The sequence below is a fragment of the Rutidosis leptorrhynchoides genome, chromosome 9 (assembly GCF_046630445.1).
Source record: "Rutidosis leptorrhynchoides isolate AG116_Rl617_1_P2 chromosome 9, CSIRO_AGI_Rlap_v1, whole genome shotgun sequence".
NCBI classification, from domain to species: domain Eukaryota; kingdom Viridiplantae; phylum Streptophyta; class Magnoliopsida; order Asterales; family Asteraceae; genus Rutidosis; species Rutidosis leptorrhynchoides.
In genome coordinates this window covers 23291704-23312271 of record NC_092341.1, presented here as the reverse complement: position 1 = coordinate 23312271, position 20568 = coordinate 23291704, and the positions used below count along the sequence as shown (strand labels likewise).

General features: G+C 35.3%; 3 protein-coding genes across 6 annotated transcripts; all 3 read right to left on the bottom strand.

Annotated features, from left to right (window-relative positions):
- Window positions 1-573: 573 nt before the first annotated feature.
- On the bottom strand, window positions 574-4117 carry LOC139866460 (signal recognition particle subunit SRP54 2). Its single transcript, XM_071854695.1, has 9 exons — window positions 3695-4117; window positions 2965-3064; window positions 2669-2822; window positions 2439-2589; window positions 2209-2357; window positions 2024-2124; window positions 1785-1942; window positions 1462-1576; window positions 574-1114 (listed from the first exon to the last, which is right to left on the bottom strand). Exons 1-9 carry the CDS (start codon window positions 3923-3925, stop codon window positions 783-785), a joined length of 1491 nt encoding a protein of 496 aa, XP_071710796.1. The 5' UTR covers window positions 3926-4117; the 3' UTR covers window positions 574-782.
- A 3652-nt stretch (window positions 4118-7769) lies between these two features.
- On the bottom strand, window positions 7770-10382 carry LOC139867239 (uncharacterized). Of its 3 annotated transcripts, none has more exons than XM_071855578.1 (5): window positions 10045-10382; window positions 9538-9658; window positions 8519-8733; window positions 8266-8439; window positions 7770-8083 (listed from the first exon to the last, which is right to left on the bottom strand). In XM_071855578.1, the coding sequence occupies exons 1-5, from the start codon at window positions 10201-10203 to the stop codon at window positions 7997-7999; spliced, it is 756 nt and encodes a 251-aa protein (XP_071711679.1). In that variant the 5' UTR covers window positions 10204-10382; the 3' UTR covers window positions 7770-7996. The 3 variants fall into 3 exon arrangements, with proteins under 3 accessions (XP_071711679.1, XP_071711681.1, XP_071711680.1); XM_071855580.1 differs by lacking the exon at window positions 10045-10382 and adding an exon at window positions 9797-9944; XM_071855579.1 differs by having other exon boundaries at window positions 7772-8083; window positions 8519-8730.
- Window positions 10383-13089: 2707 nt separating this feature from the next.
- Window positions 13090-19532, bottom strand: LOC139867597 (adenine phosphoribosyltransferase 5-like). 2 transcript variants are annotated; one of them, XR_011765884.1, is made up of 8 exons: window positions 19316-19532; window positions 19112-19222; window positions 17443-17535; window positions 17191-17340; window positions 17053-17111; window positions 14338-15399; window positions 14180-14242; window positions 13090-14041 (listed from the first exon to the last, which is right to left on the bottom strand). XR_011765884.1 is itself a non-coding variant. In XM_071855966.1 (7 exons), the coding sequence occupies exons 1-7, from the start codon at window positions 19404-19406 to the stop codon at window positions 14027-14029; spliced, it is 582 nt and encodes a 193-aa protein (XP_071712067.1). In that variant the 5' UTR covers window positions 19407-19532; the 3' UTR covers window positions 13120-14026. The 2 variants fall into 2 exon arrangements, 1 of the variants encoding a protein (XP_071712067.1); XM_071855966.1 differs by lacking the exon at window positions 14338-15399 and having other exon boundaries at window positions 13120-14041.
- Window positions 19533-20568: the final 1036 nt, after the last annotated feature.

The window sequence follows — 20568 nt, the reverse complement described above, 5'->3', positions numbered from 1 at the left end:
TGAAGATAGTGCTCTTAGTTCCATACAGATAATGTCTCCATAATTTAAGCGCAAAGACAACGGCTCCAAGTTCAAGATCATGTGTAGTATAGTTCCGCTCGTGAATCTTCAATTGGCGGGAGGCATAGGCAATAACCTTTGATCGTTGCATCAGTACACAACCAAAACCACTCTTCGATGCATCACAATAAACAACGAAATCGTCACTGCCTTCGGGAAGCGATAGGATAGGTGCGGAGGTTAACTTCTTCTTCAAAGTTTGAAATGCTGATTCGTGTGCGGGTTCCCAAATGAACTTCTTGCCCTTGTGAGTCAGTGCGGTCAAAGGACGCGCAATCAGAGAAAATCCTTCGATGAATCTTCGGTAATAACCGGCGAGACCTAGGAATTGGCGAATATACAAATATAATTGTTTAAAAATATAGTGTACGCAATAAGCCGTCTCCCTGTGAAACGAACCGGACTTACTAAAAACTACATTACTCTACGATTAGGTACACTGCCTATAAGTATTGTAGCAAGGTTTAGGTATATCCACTCTATAAATAAATAAATAACTTGTGTAAATTGTATCGTATTTCGTAATAAAAATAATAGTATTTCGTACACCTCCTCCCCTCCCACATCAACAGTTATAAACACATTCATGGTAGATACAAAGGATGTAACATGTTCTGACCCAAATGAAAGATAAAAAAGATATATGCCCAATTGAAAGATTAAAAAGGATCTGCATGACTAGAAACAAACATTTGCAAAATAAGGTGGTTGTTAATCTACTACTACTTATCTCCAGCACCACCAAACATGCCCATCATGTCCTTGTTGGAACCCATTTGCTTCATCAAATTTTGTAAGCCACCCATGCCACCGATTTGTTTCAGCATCTGTGGAGGAAGAACTTTGCTCATGTGTTGTGCATTCATGTTTCTAGATAAAGCACTCATCTCCCCCTTTTTAGGGATCTTAAGCCCTTTCATCTTGCTCCATATCTTAGCAAGCCGTTTATACTCTTCTAGCATTTCCATTACCTCCCTCACTTTACGACCCGATCCTCGCGCTATCCTCATCATTCTTGACTCGTTCATTATCTTCGGGTTCGTACTATCCAACTCTGAAAATATTCTCACCCACATTAGTAGGGTTACTACTGTAAATCAAACCATCTACAATATAGAGATGGCAAATTCGATTCTTTAACATGTTAAAGCATAATCAAATTCATGAAAACCTCTTAAATCGCGTTATAAGAAATATTAGAATCTTAGATTATTTTGGTAATAAGATGATTTTAAAATCAGATATAGTACTTTATGTATTAGTGTATAAGATTCAAAAAAATTGGATGAAGTCAGTCAATGACCCGGCCCGTTTTTTTATCTATACATGTAAATCGAGTACATATTTTGACCCAATACCTAACACACCAATTTGCCAACTCTAGCGAGGGGGTAGGCCTACCTTCATCCGTCATCGAGTCCATCATTGTCATGTATCGTTTGATCTTAGCTTGGCTTTCCTTATCTTGACCCTTCGGCATTAACTCCGAACTAAATCCAGGAAGCATTGAAAAAACCTACATGATACACGCAATCAATTTGATGTTACTCATTTATGAAGTGTTTTTAGGTATTTTTTGGAAAAAAATAGTACAATAAGACCAGGAAAACATTTACAACACAAGTTCCAATAATGAAATCTTATCTCCATTAAGCTTTACCATTGTATTTTCTCTTGTAACTAAAAAAATAAACATAATATGGTGAAAACTAATAGAAGTAAACCTGGCCAATGGGACCCATTTTGAGTATATTATGAAACTGCTCATACATAATCCTCAACGTAAGGTTTCCCTCAGAGAGCTTTTGCAGAAGCTCGGGCTGTTGATCCATAGGAACCACTTCTTGAATCTTGTCCATAAATCCAGACCAGTCACCCATGCCTATTTGTAATTATGAACATATATATAACAATTACAACTGTAATCAATCTTGTTCTGTAATTAGGCTGAATAAATACAAACCTAAAAGACGACTGACAAATGGTTTGACATCAAAAATTTCAAATTCGTCCATGTGTTCTCCAGTACCCATAAATATGATCGGACTTTTTGTTGCTGCAACCCTGCAATGAGAAAACATAAATGCCAACAAATTTGTTAAACTTTTATATTTTGGGAATATTTCATGATATAACAACGAAACTTACGCACTAAGAGCTCCACCACCCTTTGCATGCCCGTCCATTTTCGTAACAATTACAGCTCCAACCGCAACACTTTGCTTAAAAGCTTGAGCTTGGTCAAACGCAGCTTGACCAATGCTACTATCCATAACAAATATAACAAGATCCGGTTTCTGTAATTACAAATGCCATCATTAGCCCTATAAATGTATCAAACAAACATATAATAAATTAAATATATAACTTAAGTCTACCGTTGCTTCAGCAACTTGACGCATTTCTTCGAAAAGAGCAACTTCCTGTTTGTGACGACCACTAGTGTCAACAATTATAAGATCACAATTTTCCTGTTTAAATCTGTCTACACCTTCTGCTGCAATTTGCACAGGGTCTGATTCCGTATAGCTGTAATCAAGATAAGGATGTTTAACATAATGTTAAACATATGTTCAACAAACTTATTTATATTAGGAAGCAAAACTACCTTCCATAAAAAGGAATCTTTGCTTTTGTAGCATTTTGCTTCAACTGGTCAAAAGCACCAGCCCTAAATGTATCGGCGCATACAAGAGCTGGTTTCCAACCCTTCTTTTGGTGGTAATAAGCATACTTTGAACACGTTGTTGTTTTCCCAGAACCTATAAGATTTCTATATTGTAAGTGCACAATAATCTAGGATATCATTACAGACAAGATTAAGTCAATTTAAGGAGTAAATGTCACGTCTTGATATCCACCCAACTAGAATACCATATATTAATGAACATGAATACATGATACCTTGTAGACCAACAAACATGACGACACTTGTTTTCCCTTTCTTGGGCGTGAAAGAAGGCTTTCCAGGATCCAACATCTTGCACAGCTCATTAAATATAGCCTATTAACAATAAGAGCAGGTCCATATAAGTGGATGATCATGATGAATAGTAACTATACGGTTTTTACAACTATGATGTACCTTTTAAAGAACATAATAGATAGATTGCCACTATGTCAGATTTCTACCCGTAATAACTTGCTATTTTTTTCTCGACATTTTGTTCTATTTCTCCAATAATGCAAATTATTATGGATTATGGATTATTAATTAATATTACAGAAGCAAAATGCTTGATCAGGGAAACACAATCAACTAGCATAAGCTCATACCCAAAATGGAAAAGCAAATATAGTAATGCTGACTGCTACAGCTTACAAGTGATAACTTATAAAATCAATTTACATGAATTCCTTCTCAGCTTAACCTACCAATATCTTCTAGATCATATCAAATCATCCTACATGCATATATAACATAATAAGCATACAGTCTTAATGGTAATTAATTAGTGAATTTTATATCTCTAATAAAGGCATAAAGCTAAAAACGACATTTGACTAGAATTAAAGTTTAATCAATTAAAGAATTAAACATGCATATATATATATATATATATATATATATATATATATATATATATATATATATATATATATATATATATATGGATATATAGGAAATGCATACCTGTTGGATGATTTTACGTTTGTTATGACCAGCAGCAAGATCATCGAGATTAACAATATTTTTAATATTGGTTTGCATATCACGAACAAGCTTAAACTGAACATCAGACTGAAGAAGAGCGCGTGTGATTTCATTTAAGCAATCATTTAAAACTTTTTCATCGATAATTGTTGCATTGCTCATCTGCTGGAGAGCACGTGATATGCTCCCTCCTAATTCTGCTAACACCATCTTTGATTATACTTATCGTAATTCTGATTGAAATTGAGATCAACGATGCGGTGCGTTATCGAATTTGGGGGAAATTTGTATTAGAAGAGTGACGATTGATTTTGTTATCAATTAATTGTGTACAATTTAGGGGAAATGTAGGGTTTGGGATAGGGCTCGAATGAAGATGATGACAAATAACGAGTTGCACCGGAGGGTTATAACCAATGTTGAAAAAGACGAGTCACGGGGTCGAAATTGTAGGAAAAAATGCCGTGACGGGGCGGAGACAGTCGAGACAAACTTTATCTAATATTGATCTGTAATTGCTATTATCGTTAATATAACAAAAAAAAAAGTAACACTAAACTACATCAATTTTGATCGATTTGACTGATTTTTGTTGGATTTTTAACCGAATTTTTGACTTTGACGGACCCGGACCCGACCTTTCACGCATTTGACCCAAATTTTGACCGTTAACAGTATTATTAGAATACGGGATGGAGTCGAGATGGGCTACTCACCAAAACACCGCAACAATCGTAACAGACGGAAAGTACACCGTTTACAACACTGGTTATAAGTGCACTAAATAGCTAACTATTTTAAAGGATCAAGATGTATTTTTTTTTCTATTTTTTATTACTTACGGAGTATAAGTTTATTTATTTATTTATCTAAAGATAGCCTCAAAGCTATCTATTTTAGCTCCTTTTGAACTTGCTTTTTTGACTCGCTTTACAATTCACTAATTTCAAAGCGATAACTTATTTTTTAAGTTGTACGGAGTCGTGTAGGATGAAACTCATAGCTATCTATAAGACTAAGTATGCAATAATTGGTGGTAGAATAAGAACACTCTTATTCATGACACCTGTTATGGAACCATATTGCTGCCATATCAGCGTCATCTCAACAGCTTCTTCCAACCACATTCACTAACATCCATCACACCCACCATCAGTTCCAATATTAATTATTTTATTATTCTTATTTATTATTATCATTATTACTATTATTATAATTATTGTATTGTATTTAGTTGTTTAATTTTTTTTAAACCCTTTTTTTAACAAATTTAATAAAATAGAAATTATGATTAAATAAAAACACACATTGCATTAAAAAAGGTACAATTAAAATAAAAAACAATACAAATTAAAATCTAAAAATTAAAAAGACATAATTAAAAACCAATACATAATTTATTCTTCATCGTCAGACTTGTACTCCGCTAGTGAACGTTGGCTTCTTCAACGGCCAAAAAACATACTTTTTTTATTCGGGCCCCACATCGTCTTCAAGAATGTCGTTACACCGCAAAATGAACCGCGGTCACCCCAACCGCGCCCCAACCATGGCCGCTAACATCGGCATCTTCAACGGCGGGGGCTACGGCGCCCCAACCGCGCCCTCGATGTGAATGGTCTAAGTTGATTGTGTGATTTGAAGGCATGTTTGCACGAAACTTTTTATAGCTTTTAGACCACTCTTATTCATGACACCTGTCATGGAATCACATTGCTGTCACATCAGCGTCATCTCATCAACTTCTTCCTAAGACTTAACCCATCACACTCCCTAGTATCCATGACATACCCTTTTACCATCAAATAGACCCACCTAAATTAATTAATTAATACAATGTACCACTTTTAATAGATAATGTTCAACAACATAATGCAAATACTCCGTCCTTTAATATGCTATACATTGAGAAATACAACCACGGTCTTTGCAAGGAAGCTCCAACAGAGCTTGCTAACGTCAGGGCCCTTGAAGGGAGCTCTCAACCACGCTCCAAAGAATCTCCGATGTGAATGGTCTTAGGAATTTTTAGCTTAATAAAAAGTTTCATTTGGTTAAAAAAAAAAATTAAGACGGAAGAAAAAAACTAAAAGCTAATTGCATAGTGTTAGAGAAAGAGCTCATTGCTTTTTGTCATATTACAATTTATTTTAACAATTCTAGCTACTCTACCAAACAGCTAAATGCATATAAAAAGCTAACAGTTACTAGCTACAAGCTATCAGTTACAAGCTAACAGCTACAAACTACCGGCTATCAGCTAGTTTTGTCAAACATACCCTAAGGGCATGTTTACTTTCCACTTAATGAAATATTTCTATAAAACTCTTAATCCATAAGTAAAAGTAATGTTTCTTTGTCGCTTAATCTGAAAATTGGTCTATTTTCAAGAGACGTATGATCGAACACATATCCGAGACAGAGACAAATGAAAACAAAAATTAATACAGAAAAAAGTGAACAACGCTTAAGACTTTATATGCAACAGTTAGTGATAGAATAAGTTGATTGGAATAAGTTAAATTTAGAGTCACGTGGTTATTATAAAGGTAACTTAGTATATCATGTCTAAATTTTTTAAAGATAGATTAAAGACTATTGTACAGTTGTTCTCAATCAAATCAGATTTTTTAATTAGGGAGGGATATTAAAAACAATTTTGCTGAAAGCTAAGACCATAGGTTGCAGTTACAGGTCACTTGTGGCTTTCCTATATGGCACCAAAACTCACACCCAAAATGGTGTTACGAGGCGTGCGTGTGAATCTCACAGAAAAAGCAACGAGCGAGTAATTTTTTTTTATTGGTTCAAAAGAAATATGTCTTTATTATTATATTATTTGTACTTAACTTGCAATCATATTTTACCACATCATAATAATGCTTCTCACACAAAACCAACTCACACCACCATAATTTCACATTTTCAATCCACACCGTCACATCATCAGAAGAAACTCACACCACCGACCCACCCACACCACCATAACAGATGGTCTAATCCATAAATTATTCTGGGTGTGAATTTGGTTAATTTTGATTTTTGGTGGCACCAGAAAGATAACATGCTTCTAGGATTCAATTTGAATTCTATGATCAAACTTCGGATTTCACCCTACAAACCGAAATGTATAGATGCACTAATGCACTGCGCAACATTATTATTATGTCAAACTATTGAGAAAGTATAATGACCCATTTCTTACAAAACCTCTCTATGAAACTAAAAACATGTTGTGTTTGTTGATTTTGACATTAATTTAAACGGTTGACTCTTAAGAATTTGATATGATACGTTGAAGACTTTTATCAATTACGAAGATGTGCATGATTTTTCTAATTCTTCATAATTGAGAGCAAATATGACCATTCTTCATTTTTAATCTATGAGTTTTGTATTTGATTTAATAAAGAACCGGCTCAAATAAACTGTTTGTTGTTTTAGTGTTGCCTTTTTTATCTCTGGTCTGTGTCGGTTTGCTTGTTTGAGTTAGTTTGTTTGTAGTGCATTACGTTGTATCCGTTTTGATTTCTTTCATCTTCGGTGAAAGTTTACAGTTCATTATAGCTTTCTTTTTTCTTCGCAAAGAAATGAATAAAATATATAAATAAATTAAATTTAGTAGTTATATTTTACAAAAAGGATAATACCTCAAGATGCACATATGGATAGGCAAAAGCAAGAAAAAATTTACCAATACTAAGACCGCTTGTAGCGGTGTGATGCAACGGCATGGGGGGTGACATGGCACCCGGCGTCGCCCCCATCGAGCCGTATCAAGGAGTGGCTCACAGCAAAAATTGGAGCGTTCCTTGTCCTGAAAGGGAAGAAGCAACGGAGTGGGTTACAATTTTATAAATTTTTATTATTTTAAAAATCTTATTTTTACTCCCTTTTAATATTTAACCCAATTATATTTTAACACATTATCACAATATTACTAACCCACACAAAAACCCCACATCACCACTACTTAACAAAAATAGCCCACATGTCATAGTCATCAAAAAGGTACAAAAAGCAACTCACGCCCCCAACCACGTCACCAACCACTACAAATAGTCTAATAGAGATGTAAACTCTTGACATCATATTAGAATTTTAACAGAGGTATTGTCCTCTAAATTTAATCTTTCAAACAATGTTTTAACCATATAAAAGCTTACATTCTACACGGCTATACAAGGCAAATACAGCCTTAAACAACAAACAGTTATGTATCTAAACACTTCTACATAGCATTCGGATTGTTGTCGAAAGCTCATCTGCCCATCTATTTTATTAAAAGACATCTGGGTGAAAACGTCCAGGCATCGAGCTGCTTTCTTGAGCTTGCTTTAGATGCATTGTTAATGCATAGTTGTTCACCTGCATACACCAAACATACCACAACATCCATTATCAATGATGACCCATATTCCTAATCCAAATTGAAGAGATTATTAATCTTTACCTACTATTAAAAGATTTTATGTCCTAATAAATAAGATATACAAATTGCAATGAATAATGTTATGCTACAAGATGGTATTCAAAGTATCAAGTCTGACCTCAAGTGTCCTTAGCTGATCCTGATACATTGACAATAACTGCTTCAGGTGTTGTATTTCACGGGTACTCTCTTCATAATCTTTCTGCCGTTCATGTTGAATCGATACAGCACGTTTAAGTATCGTGTTTTCTCGCACTAGAACTTCAATCCGTTCCTTCACAACCATATTTTCCTATTATTAACAAGTGGTCAAACACAGTTAGAAGTCAACAATGATTAAAGCATATTATATACATGACAGAAACACCAACCTTATGAAGACTTTGGGCCGCCTCACCACCAGAACGTTCACTAATGGACTTCTCCAAGCTCTCTAGCAACCTCAAGGCACGTGATCTAGCATCATCGACGCTGGTAGCATTCCTTATTTCTGTGACAAACAGTTCGACCCATTCTGCACCACTTCTGGGAGTGTTGGCATGTGTCGATGAGTTCTCTGACGTAAAATTATCTTTACTGGTACCTGCTAGACATATATTCTTGCAATTAACGAAAGGATCACAAGTAGCCATAACTTTAACTTATACAGTTACAAATCCACAATTACATATTCTTCACATCTAGTTGGTTCAATGATTTTTGATGCTCCACAAACAGTTGATTATCTAATTCTTAATCTTTTTTTTTGGCGAAAATAACGAATACTCATATAGAACCGAGGTCGTTTCCAAAAGAAAACGCCCTCAAGAAAACGGGGAAGCTCACACCTCAAAAGCATCATCTAAACAAAACTATCTAAAAACGAGTCTCCCTAACATCCCGAAAAACCATACAAACGAACTAATCCAAACTAAAACCAGAAATACACGAAGAAACAAGGAACAAGAGCAACCGAAGAAAGCAAGACGGAACACAAACATCAACCTCGAAGATCCGCCCTCTAATTGTTAATTGTTATTTATCTAATTGTTAATCATTACATGTACAGAGAATATCATAATTCCAATATATAAGAAAAGAAAGTAACAAGGAAACTATAAGATCATAGAACGATGAAATAGTCGTACAGAACACAAGTTGCTCTGTATTAACTTCTGCCTAGAGCACAAACTTATAGAGTGAATCAGAGATCGCTAGACATAGGGTGTGAATAAAGGTATGTTTTTCATTGGTTATAAGAATCAAAACAATCCATACAATGACATTCTATTCCCAGCAATCAGAAATGTCGAAACAGTTTACCAGTATAAATATATGCAAATACTAATTAAATACTTGCAACACAAATTTTCAATTTTAAATCCGGTGCATAATTTATCATCGTCCATACCTGCATTTGACCACGCGACAGATCCCGAGTTACCATCGACATTTCCAAGACACATTTCATTGAGATTTTTTACAGCAGAATCTACGTCATCTCCGCTCACTTCTAAAGCTTTCTCCAGCAGCTGCGAACCATAATAAAGATTCTTGAGTTTATAAACACTTGCATCACAAACAAAAGACTATACCTTGATCAATTTGTAAACGATAAACACATTACGATTCACAAGCACAAAAAAAATCATATAGAAACATTATACAACCTTCATGCCAATTTCTTTGTAACATCTGACTCGAACGGCAAAAGATATCGATTAGATTGAATTCCAGTCACCATAACATAATCTCCAACGACAATTAATTAGTTTCTTTATTCTTTAATCATTTCAAGCATTATCAACAACAAAAACTGCACTACATTCAGCAGTACTATATATGTATCAAATTGACAATCAATAATTAACCATATATATTTTGTAATCATATATACATATATAAAAAAGAAACCGACCTGATTATCCAAATCAGGAAAAACAGAACGGAGGTGATCCAACGGCGACAATCGGACCGGAGAAGACGAAGAACGCCGATGTTTTTTGGCAGCCGGAGAGCCCGGTGGCGTTGATGATTCTTCAAAGAACGATCTCTTCCCACACACAATCGCAGACATTGTGTGTGCGTGTGTTTCACCAAATTTAACACAAATTCAATACAGTAAATCTTAGAAACACTAAGAATATAATCGACCTGATCTGAATTGATCTGATTAGCTGTTGTCCGTTTGATAAAATTCGATGAATTTGATTTAGGGTTAGGGTTTTGTAAGCGGTGGCGTGGGGGAAAGATATAAGGCGAAATGCAAGTCAATTTTGGATGAATGATTTTGATTTTGAGTATTTATAGTAAAGGTAAGTTTGCTTGATGGTGGGGTCCTTTTCTTGTTGTTCCCTTTTTCCACACTACCTTTTTCCGTAGAATGTATATCAGTATATGTATAATATGTATATTGTTACTTTATTTTATTTCGAAATGTACATGAATACTACGTATTTTACATTTCAATTTGAGATTACTATAAATAATTTTTTAAAATAAATTCCTAAAAAGCTATGTACATTTTGTAGAATAAAGGAAATAGTTTCGTTGATACTTAATCATAGCTAATTCGTAATCAAGGAAAGAGAAGGATTAAAGGATATGTATTGGAGTTGTATGTATATTGTAGTGTAGCATCATCAAATTAACAACAATAACAAAAACAATACCAGGGTATGGGGAGGTGGAGTGTAGACAATCATTCCTCGTACACTAGATTAGAATTAAGTCACTACATATAATCGTTGACCAGTTTGTACATATAATCGTTATTATCGTTAATATAATACAAAAAAGTAACACTAAATTACGTCAACTTTGTTCGAATTGAGCGACTTTTGACCAATTTTAACCGAATTTTTGACTTTTGACCGGCGTTGACCAAATCTTACCCGCATTTGACCCGACTTTTGAGCGTTGACTGATTTATTAGACGACGAGCGCAACAAACGCAACGGGCGTCATTTACAAGTTACAACACTGCTACACGCGGAGCCGGTCCTATGACAGTTGCTCGGTAGAAAAATCCTTGACATGTGAAAAGTGTATGATCGGGCGGTGGGAACTCATTTTGTGGTCTTCCGTCAGTGACTCCGATCTCGTTGTTAAAAAAACACATTAATGCTTTTAACGAAAGTCCTAATGGTGGTGGTTAGACTAATTCATTTATAATACTCCGTAATTTATATATTTTATTTGAAATAAAAATAAATACAAACAATATCCAGTCAGTTGATTAATAATGTTAATGAAATATTGGTTAAAGAAAATTTATTTCTATGTCTTTCAACACATAATAACTTGAATTTATTAGATGAATAAAAGATTAACGTAGTACAACTATTTTGTATTGGTGACTCGTTGTTGTCTACTATATAAGAACGTTTGCATTGGTTCACCGTCTCACTGAGAAACCCTTTGATGAACGAGCATATTGACTCCCCTATAGCAGTTAAACCTCGAACATCGGAACTTCAGGTGTCACCCTAATATCAGGTAAAACACCTTACTGTAAATCTCTAATTAAACTCAAGAGAACATCGCCAAAAATTGAACCCGGGACTTGCAACTTCATTAGGAGTCATGGCCACTTGAGCATTGCCTAACTATTGCTGCTATCGAATAACGGAACGAGTGTAATGGAATTAATATACATAGTGTCTTGGTCTACTAGTGTCTCGGTCCAATTATTAATAGGGATTATCACCAAAAAGCCCATTTTTTTTACCCTTCTTGCGTGAGAGCCCAAAAAAAATAAAAATTGCCAATTTGCCCTCGCAAGGAGCAAGGTGCCTTGCTCCCTTGCGCCTTGCGTCCTTGCGACCTTGCTTCCATTGGGGAGCAAGGAGCAAGGCACCTTGCTCCTTGCTCCCAGGTGGAAGCAAGGACGCAAGGTGCATCTTGCTCCCTTGCTTCCACCTGGGAGCAAGGACGCAAGGAGCATCTTGCTCCCTTACTTCCACCTGGGAGCAAGGACGCAAGGTGCCTCTTGCTCTCAGGTGGAAGCAAGGGAGCAAGATGCACCTTGCGTCCTTGCTCCCAGGTGGAAGCAAGGGAGCAAGAGGCACCTTGCTCCTTTGCTCCTTTGCTCTCAGGTGAAAGCAAGGGAGCAAGAGGCACCTTGCGTCCTTGCTCTCAGGTGGAAGCAAGGGAGCAAGAGGCACCTTGCTCCTTGCTCCCATGTGAAACCAAGGTCGCAAGGACGCAAGGCGCAAGGGAGCAAGACGCCTTGCTCCTTGCGAGGGCAAATTGGCAATTTTTTTATTTTTTGGGCTCTCACGCAAAAAGGGTCGAAAAAATGGGCTTTTTGGTAATAATCCCTTATTAATATACATAGAACGAGTGTAAACCATGATAACCCTAAAGGCCCAATAATCAATTTAATATTTGGGCTTTAAGGTCCTGCTACATAGTGTCTTGGTCCAGATTGAGTACGCGTTCAAAACGATCATTGCATTCTTCATGAGTTTTAGATGCTTTTGAAAATATTTTTGTTTAGAGAAGCTTTTAGGCAAAATTTTGACATATTGAGCTAGTTGCTAATAACAATGGACTATTTAATTGATCTATGCATTATGTATATTGTAAGTGGTTAGGCCTATACTTAGAGGTTATGGGTTAAATCCACAAAGTTGGAAAAAATAATCTCCTTGAAGCAACGGAAGTTTATATGCGATGACCCCGAGCTGTACGCAAAAAAGGTAGTCACCGTAGAATTTGTCGGCTAGCAAAGCGAGTCAATTACAGAGATATACCCAAAAATTAATAATTAAAATGTACGCTACAAATACAATAATTAAGCTTGATATTTATAAAATGTATTATGGATACGGTGTTTTACTTGCTTTCTATTCATCCATCTCCTCCCGGAAGGACAAAATGGTAAGGGAGTCAAGAATCACTTAACTCATCAAAGCAAGGAGTGGCTACAAGATAGACAATTAGTTTCGAGACTGATTACAACTACACATTAACAGAAAATTGATCATATGTATAGCATGCTATGATACTTAGAAAGATAGTGTAAACACATTACATTTGACTTATGTGAGCTAAGCAAGAGGATTTTCCAAATTCTTCCTATTGGAAGTTTCCTATGATTCTACGCATTCAGCAGAATTAGATATGAAGTTGAAGCTAAAATTTGAAGACCTAATGGTTGGGATAAAGTACCGTATAACATTTATATGTTCCAAGCATACAAATCTCATTTGATGGTGGTTTGACAAGGACAACTCGTCCTATGAAACTGAGTAGACACACTCCGAAAAAGTTGGATGCCGGAAAATCACTTCCAACGGATCCTCACACATGTGACAGGAACAACCATCATCTTACTGTCATAAGAATTGAAAATTATTGCCGCGAGTGGGGATTGAACATGCACCATCATCGGGTTCAAGCTTCCACATGTTAAGTCCCAGCTTCAAAGGTATCAGGTACAACCGAGTTATTGCTACATTGGTGGCCCAGGGTTTGACAACAAATTTAAGCTTCAATAAAATCTGAACTAAAATTCGGACAATTTAGTAGGCAAAAATGAAACTGAATGAAGCAAAACCAAATGGCATATTTTTAAAATTGAGTTCCGGTTTCAATAAAAGTAATGTATTCAGCTACAAAATGCACCATCAAAGCTAATCTTCCAATGGGATTAAATAAACTCCTATGCAACCAAAACCTAACAATTACACCAACCCCACTTTCCCTGTTTTGTAACAAGAAAATCATTAAAGCCAAAACTTGCTAAAAGTTCGGTTGCAATACACCGATTCACCCTTCAACACAAGTCATAAACTCCAAAGTAAAATTGACGTTCTAATGAAGAACCCATCATACAAGTTCTGTTCCACCATCACATTTCACAGCTTCTTGTATGCTACATTCCATGTCAATCATCATGACTCGGATTCCTGTTGATCATCATATGAATAAACATAGCGATATCAAGTATAAAAAGGATGACATTTGACATAAAAAGTAAATAAATGTGAAAAATGGAGTTTAAATTGGAATGAAACAGAAAAATGAAGTTGATATCGTAACATTACCAGGTCATCAAGGCGAGGCTCGACAAGAACGTAAAGTGGTACCCCATTCAGCCTCCAATTACCCTGTTCCAACACGTTAGATTAAAGAAAAATGCAATTAGTAACTCTAGATTCTTACTTCTGATAATAGCAAGTAGAGTCATAAAGGTGGCTCATACATCAGAGTTTTGATTTTCAAGTAAATGCCTATTTATTATCAATGGGACACCCGATGTATATCATAATCACGCTAATCACAAAGAGGGTTCGCGGGACTGGAGCATGTGTTCGTGTTATGGTATGTTGTTTGCTCATAAATAATTGAAGGGTCACAGTCTTCACTTAACATCGATAATTATCCAATAAGAAAAAAATTCTTTTTTGTAGAGCTGCGATGCATACATGTATAAAACGCACTACGGGGGGAGAGGAACGGTCCTTCCCCTACACGCTACAACAATGGTCTCGGAAGCAAGTAAATGTCAACACCAGTTTATCCAACCAAGCTAACCAGCACCCCTGTCCGATTAAGTCAACTACTATTGCTAATGTAAACCAAGAAAGGGATCTAAGATTTGGGTCGGTTGGGTCTATGCCACAGAACCTACCTCCAATAATGAGGTATCTCCACTTGCCTAGCCTACTAATGAGGTCACATTGTTGTTAACTGGATACACATTTTGATGGGCAGATTCGATGGGTCGGGCAACAGATCAAAATTAATAATTATTAGGTCGAAACAGGTCAAGTGTTAACTGAAACAGGTCAAGTGTTTCCAGTTAACGCCTAAACTGTTTCTACATAACAATTATTAATTTTGATATTTGCACGCCCATCAAACAAAATGTGTAACAGCAAAGAGATCTCATTAGTAGGCTAGGCAGGTGGAGATACCTCATTAGGAGGCAGGTTCTGTGGCATAGACCCAAAAGATCCAAAGCTTACATCCTTCGGATGGTTCACATTAGCATTAGCAGTTGACTTAACCGGTTCGAGGTGTTGGTTGCTTGGATGAATAAACTGGTGTTGACATGCACTTGCTTCTGAGACCATTAGTGCAGGGGAAGGACCGTTCCTCTCCCCTTATAGCGCGTGTTTTATACATGTATGTATCGGAGCTCTACAAAAAAAATATATCAGATTAATGTTAATGAAGACCGTAACCCTTCAATATCTATGAGCAAACAACATACCATAACAGGAACATATGCTCCAGTCCCGCGAGCAGTACTAACAGTACCCTGGTTGGGATTAGTGTGATCATGATACATCGAGTGTCCCATTAATACTAAATAAATTGGCATTTACTTGAAAACCAAAACCGAAATGGAACGAATTGGGCTATTATTTAAGTTTGCCAAGTATAATCAAGGTTGAAAAAGACGCGAGACGGGGTCGAGACGGTAGGGACCTTAAAACGTCGCAACGGAGGAAACGGGATCAAGACATATATATATATATATATATATATATATATATATATATATAGTGGTAGGATCAAGAGGGAAGTAACCATTCGGGGGAAGCGAGGGGAAGCAAAAACTTTTTTTTTCTTCGTTTTTTGAAAAAACTTTGTTCACGAACATTATAGATGAGATGAAAATATGAACATTTAGTAGAGACACTTTGTGATAAATGTTTTTATTTTGGCGGGAAAACGCCGAAGAAGTAATATATAACAATTATCGTGTTTTTCGAGCGTATTTTGAGGTTTTAGCTATTGGGGTTTAGATATTAGGGTTTATAGGGTTTAGATATTAGGGTTTAGAAATTTAGGGTTTAGGGTTTAGATTTAGGGTTTAGATTTAGGATTTAGATTGAGTTTTTAACACGAACGGTTTAGAGTTTAGGGTTTAGGGTTTGGTGTTTTGGGTTTATGAATAAACCCAAAACACCAAACCCCAAACCCTAAACCCTAAACCCTAAACTCTAAATCGGGCTAAATTTTACTTCACAAAACATGAAGAAAAAAAAAACGTTCATATTCTTTACGAACAATATTATCTTGAATGTTATTTTTGTCGATCGTTTTCCCGCTTAAATAATAACATTCATCACGAAGTGTCTCTTCTAAATGTTCATATTTTCGTGTGATATTGATGCCGGAAAAAAAAAATTCAAAAAAAAAACGAAAAAAAAAAAAATTTTGCTTCCCCCCGATTGGTTACTTCCCCATTGATCCTGCCCCTATATATATATATATATATATATATATATATATATATATTTCAAACATAAAAATTTCAAAGTTAACATAGATATTTGCTTTGAAATATTTAAGTTTGAAACGCTTATTTTTGAAATTTATTTATAAAGTCAATGTTGGTCAACATCCATCTCGTCCGTTTTTTACCGTCTCGGTCGTTGTTGACCGTCTTTTTGACGTTGTTGACCGTTTTTAAGCGTTGACCTTTTTTTATCCGTTTCTAGGTCTGTTGCAACAGCAGTATGGTAAAACTATTGCGCCGCCCGTCTCGACCGTTTTTTACAACACTGGGTATAATTGACAAACTCAAAACAATTAGAAACTTGAAAACATACATGTCAATCGGGTTGAAGGGCTAAAACGTGCCAATAGTTACCCAAAGTTTATTCAGTACAGTTTTCGTACTTATATTCAATGAGAGCATAATAGAAGGGTAAAATCATGGGCATTACTAGTATGTTGTTTTTTGGCGGTACTAGTATGTTGAGCTTTTAACTAGTGACACCATTGGATAGTGTAAAGTTTTTTGAGTGACAATGTAAATTCTTTTCATCTTATAACTAGTGACACCCGTAACTACGATTTCTAGATCTGCCACTTGGTAAAATTCAAACCCAAAAAATTCAAAATAATAATTATAAGAGTATAAGTAAAATGTCGAAAAGGTTACGGATTATTTGAGACCTACCTTCACCAGTGGCAATCCAATAACACACGCACATTCGACAACCTCAGCTCCAACACGTTCTAAAAAATCAAGGTCCAACAGATATTTATTAAACATCAGCACACAAGATTATATAAAAACGTAACCACCGAAATTTACCTAAAAGCCTAATAGCTGCCGAGAGGGTTCCTCCTGTAGCGATTAGATCGTCTACAATCAACACGCTTTCCCCAGGTTGCACCGCACCAACATGCATTTCTAGACAATCCGTACCATACTCCAACACGTATGATTCAGATATTACTTCACCTACACATTTTAGTTTGAAGATTCCAACTATAATCTTTTAAAATCATATTAATATAACAAAAAGGTACCGACTTTACAAAATATATGAGGTTCGACTAATACCCGGCAACTTTTTTGGTTTACGTAGTGGAACAAATTTGGCACCAATAGCCAATGCGATCGGCGGACCAAATATGAATCCTCTAGCTTCAACACCTACAAGATAATTGTCATCATTATCTAAGCATGGTTATTATGCAAATATATATGTTCGAAATAATAATTGGAGTAACTAATCAATCAATGTGTTTATCGGTAAGTTCATCTTGTTATCAAATTAAGTTAGCCAATACTTGGTCAAATAAATTAATGTGCCGATTTGTGTATTTTTTTCGTCACTTAAGAGGTCAATTAAGTAAATTTTGACATCAGGGGTCAATGTATGCCGTATAAACAAGAATGGACGGAAATAGGGTCCGCATATTACATTAAGAACAACGTGGAAAAAAAATAGATAACAGAACAACACATTAGGACCCAACTATGAAGGTTACTGTAAACTGGTAATGACATATTTATCTTTATAATATTATACTAACTACCAACTACCAATGTTAGCTGTCATTTTAAATATGTTTTGTCGTTCAGTCGTACCAAATCGACAGTTTTAAAAAACTAATACTGTATCACATTAGAGAAGATAAAACAATCCACATGCAATCTTGGAATACTGATATGCTACATAAACTCATGAGCCACATAAATTGATTTTCAAGATCTCATCTGATAAGAGGTATATGTGCGTAATCGATACCTAGAATTTTTAGTTTATTATACAATTGAGCATCTAAATGTGACGTGTAGATAAAATTAGAAAAACAGGGTCTATGTCAATAGTCAATACATACAAACCCTTAATAAATTAAAAATTAAATGATTAACATATACAAGCTGATGTAACTGCTAATGACATATTGTTTGAAAAGTTCAACTTTTTAGTTAAAACATATATATATATATAGTTGACAATATTACATATCAAACAAAATTAGATATTAAACAACATTTTTAACATTCTTTGTAATATTACTAGATTCTTACACTACTGTCAAAGTTTTTAGCGCACACACACACACACACTAAAAAAAAAAAAAAAAAAACATTTTTACATTCTTTGCAATACTACTAGATTCTTACACCAGTGTGGATAAAGCATATATTTTCGGGCAGAAGGAATACTTTTTATATATTGTTAATTAGCTTGACCACAAAAGTCAAACATAAATCCTGAAATATTCTACTTGTACTAGTTTACTTCCTGCACCTCGTGTGTGTAATACAGAAGTATATTTGAAAATTTTATAATAGTGGAGTACTATTTTATATGAATTATTAATTAATTTACTTATGTAATGATACTTAAAATTTAGCTAATAATATAATATACTATACTCCGTATATTCCTAATCCTAATTAACTGATCTTTAAAAAAAGAATTATTCCATGATTTAATTATTATGACGTAATGAGAAAATAATTATTTATTGTCAAACTTCAAAACAAAATATTTCGTTATTACCGAGTATATTTTATTTTAAATAAACAAGCACTGTTCTTCAGAAAGGATAATAAAAAAAAAAAACTCCACCATAATTCTACAGTCAAGACCCCTAATTTCTAAAAAGTAAAAATCGCCTGAATTTTGAATTGATTTCTAAGAATTATCCTAAATTTACAGAGCATCACTGCATGTAATTAAAAAAAAATTAGAACACAAATAAATAAATAATACCTGCAACAACTGAAATTTTTTTATCCTTATAACGATCAACGAAGATATCAATAGTGTACTTGAACGCCTTTTGATCTAACAACAGCGTTGTTATATCTTGAAACATTATCCCTACAAAAAAAAATATATATATAAAAAAATACAAAAGTTACATCAGACCACAAACTGTTCGACGAAATTCGGCAGTGAAACAGAGTAAAATACCTTGTTTAGGGAAGTGAGGAACGACTCTTATAGCATCAGATATGGCTTTAATTCTTGGGTCTCCATGTAAACCATTTTCTTCAGCAAACATGTCGCTTGATTTATTTTCCGGCAAGAAATTTTCCGGCAGAAATGGGCAAAAATGAATCCGGAGGGGGTGAGATGTAAAATGAATCAGTTGGTGGTGTCACTTTAATGTTCAACTTATGTAAGCATGTCCTGTGATGCTATTTATAAGTGAATTACTTTGTGTACTTTCCTTGTTACATGTACTATGGAGAGAACGACAGACCCTCAGACCTGCAGATGTGTTACTTTATTCCTGGGATTGTGGTCGCGATGTTTGTGTTGACTTGACAGGGTCTTCTCCTTTGACACAGTCTGGGCTTTCTGACTTTGTCCCTGGACGTGCTGTGGTTGATGCGGCTCGTCAGAAGCGGGTCAAGTACGGATCTAGCTGTCAGGCGATTGGTTATGTTTTCATTCATTTCTCATTTTCTTCCCTTGGGGAATTAGAAATGGAGGCTGTTTCTTTGCTAAAGCGGGTTCAGAAGAGTTCGATGGCTCAAGATATTGGTGCCGGTGCTGGTGTTCATATTTTTACTAGGATAGGTTTTGCTATTGCTAGAGGTGTGGGGGCTCAGATTGTCTCTAGGCTTCCCACTAATTTTTTGTAAGTTTTAAAAATTTTAAGTTTATTATTATTATAATAATAATAATAATAATAATAACTAGAAAAAATCCGACCGCGCGTTGCTGCGGTTGTATTCGACGCGCGGTCCAATTTGGATATACGATGTCCGTTTCGCGTATAGTTAGTCGTGTTGTATATGTATATATATGTATGTAATATAGCCCGAAATATTTTTTTTTTAACGATGTCCGTTTCGCGTATTGTGACGCCCCGTACTAAATCATCATGTACGGACCATCATCAACAGGATCATTACAAGGTTAAGTACTATATGCGTTTTCAAAACAGAGTTTGCATTCATTAATAAAAGTGACGTCATAACAAACGTCAAATGTTTTACAATTCAAAAGCATGCTTCGTTAAGTAGAAGCAATAAATAAGTGTACGAGACCCCAATGGTCATTACATAACATAGTTTCAAAAGTAAATAAGTTTGAATGCAAGATAAGTAGTCATGCGATAACAACTCTAGGCAGCGGGTTCTACAGCACGACTAGTAAGATAGCGGAAGCGACTTCAAGCACCTGAGAAATACATGCTTAAAAAGGTCAACACAAGG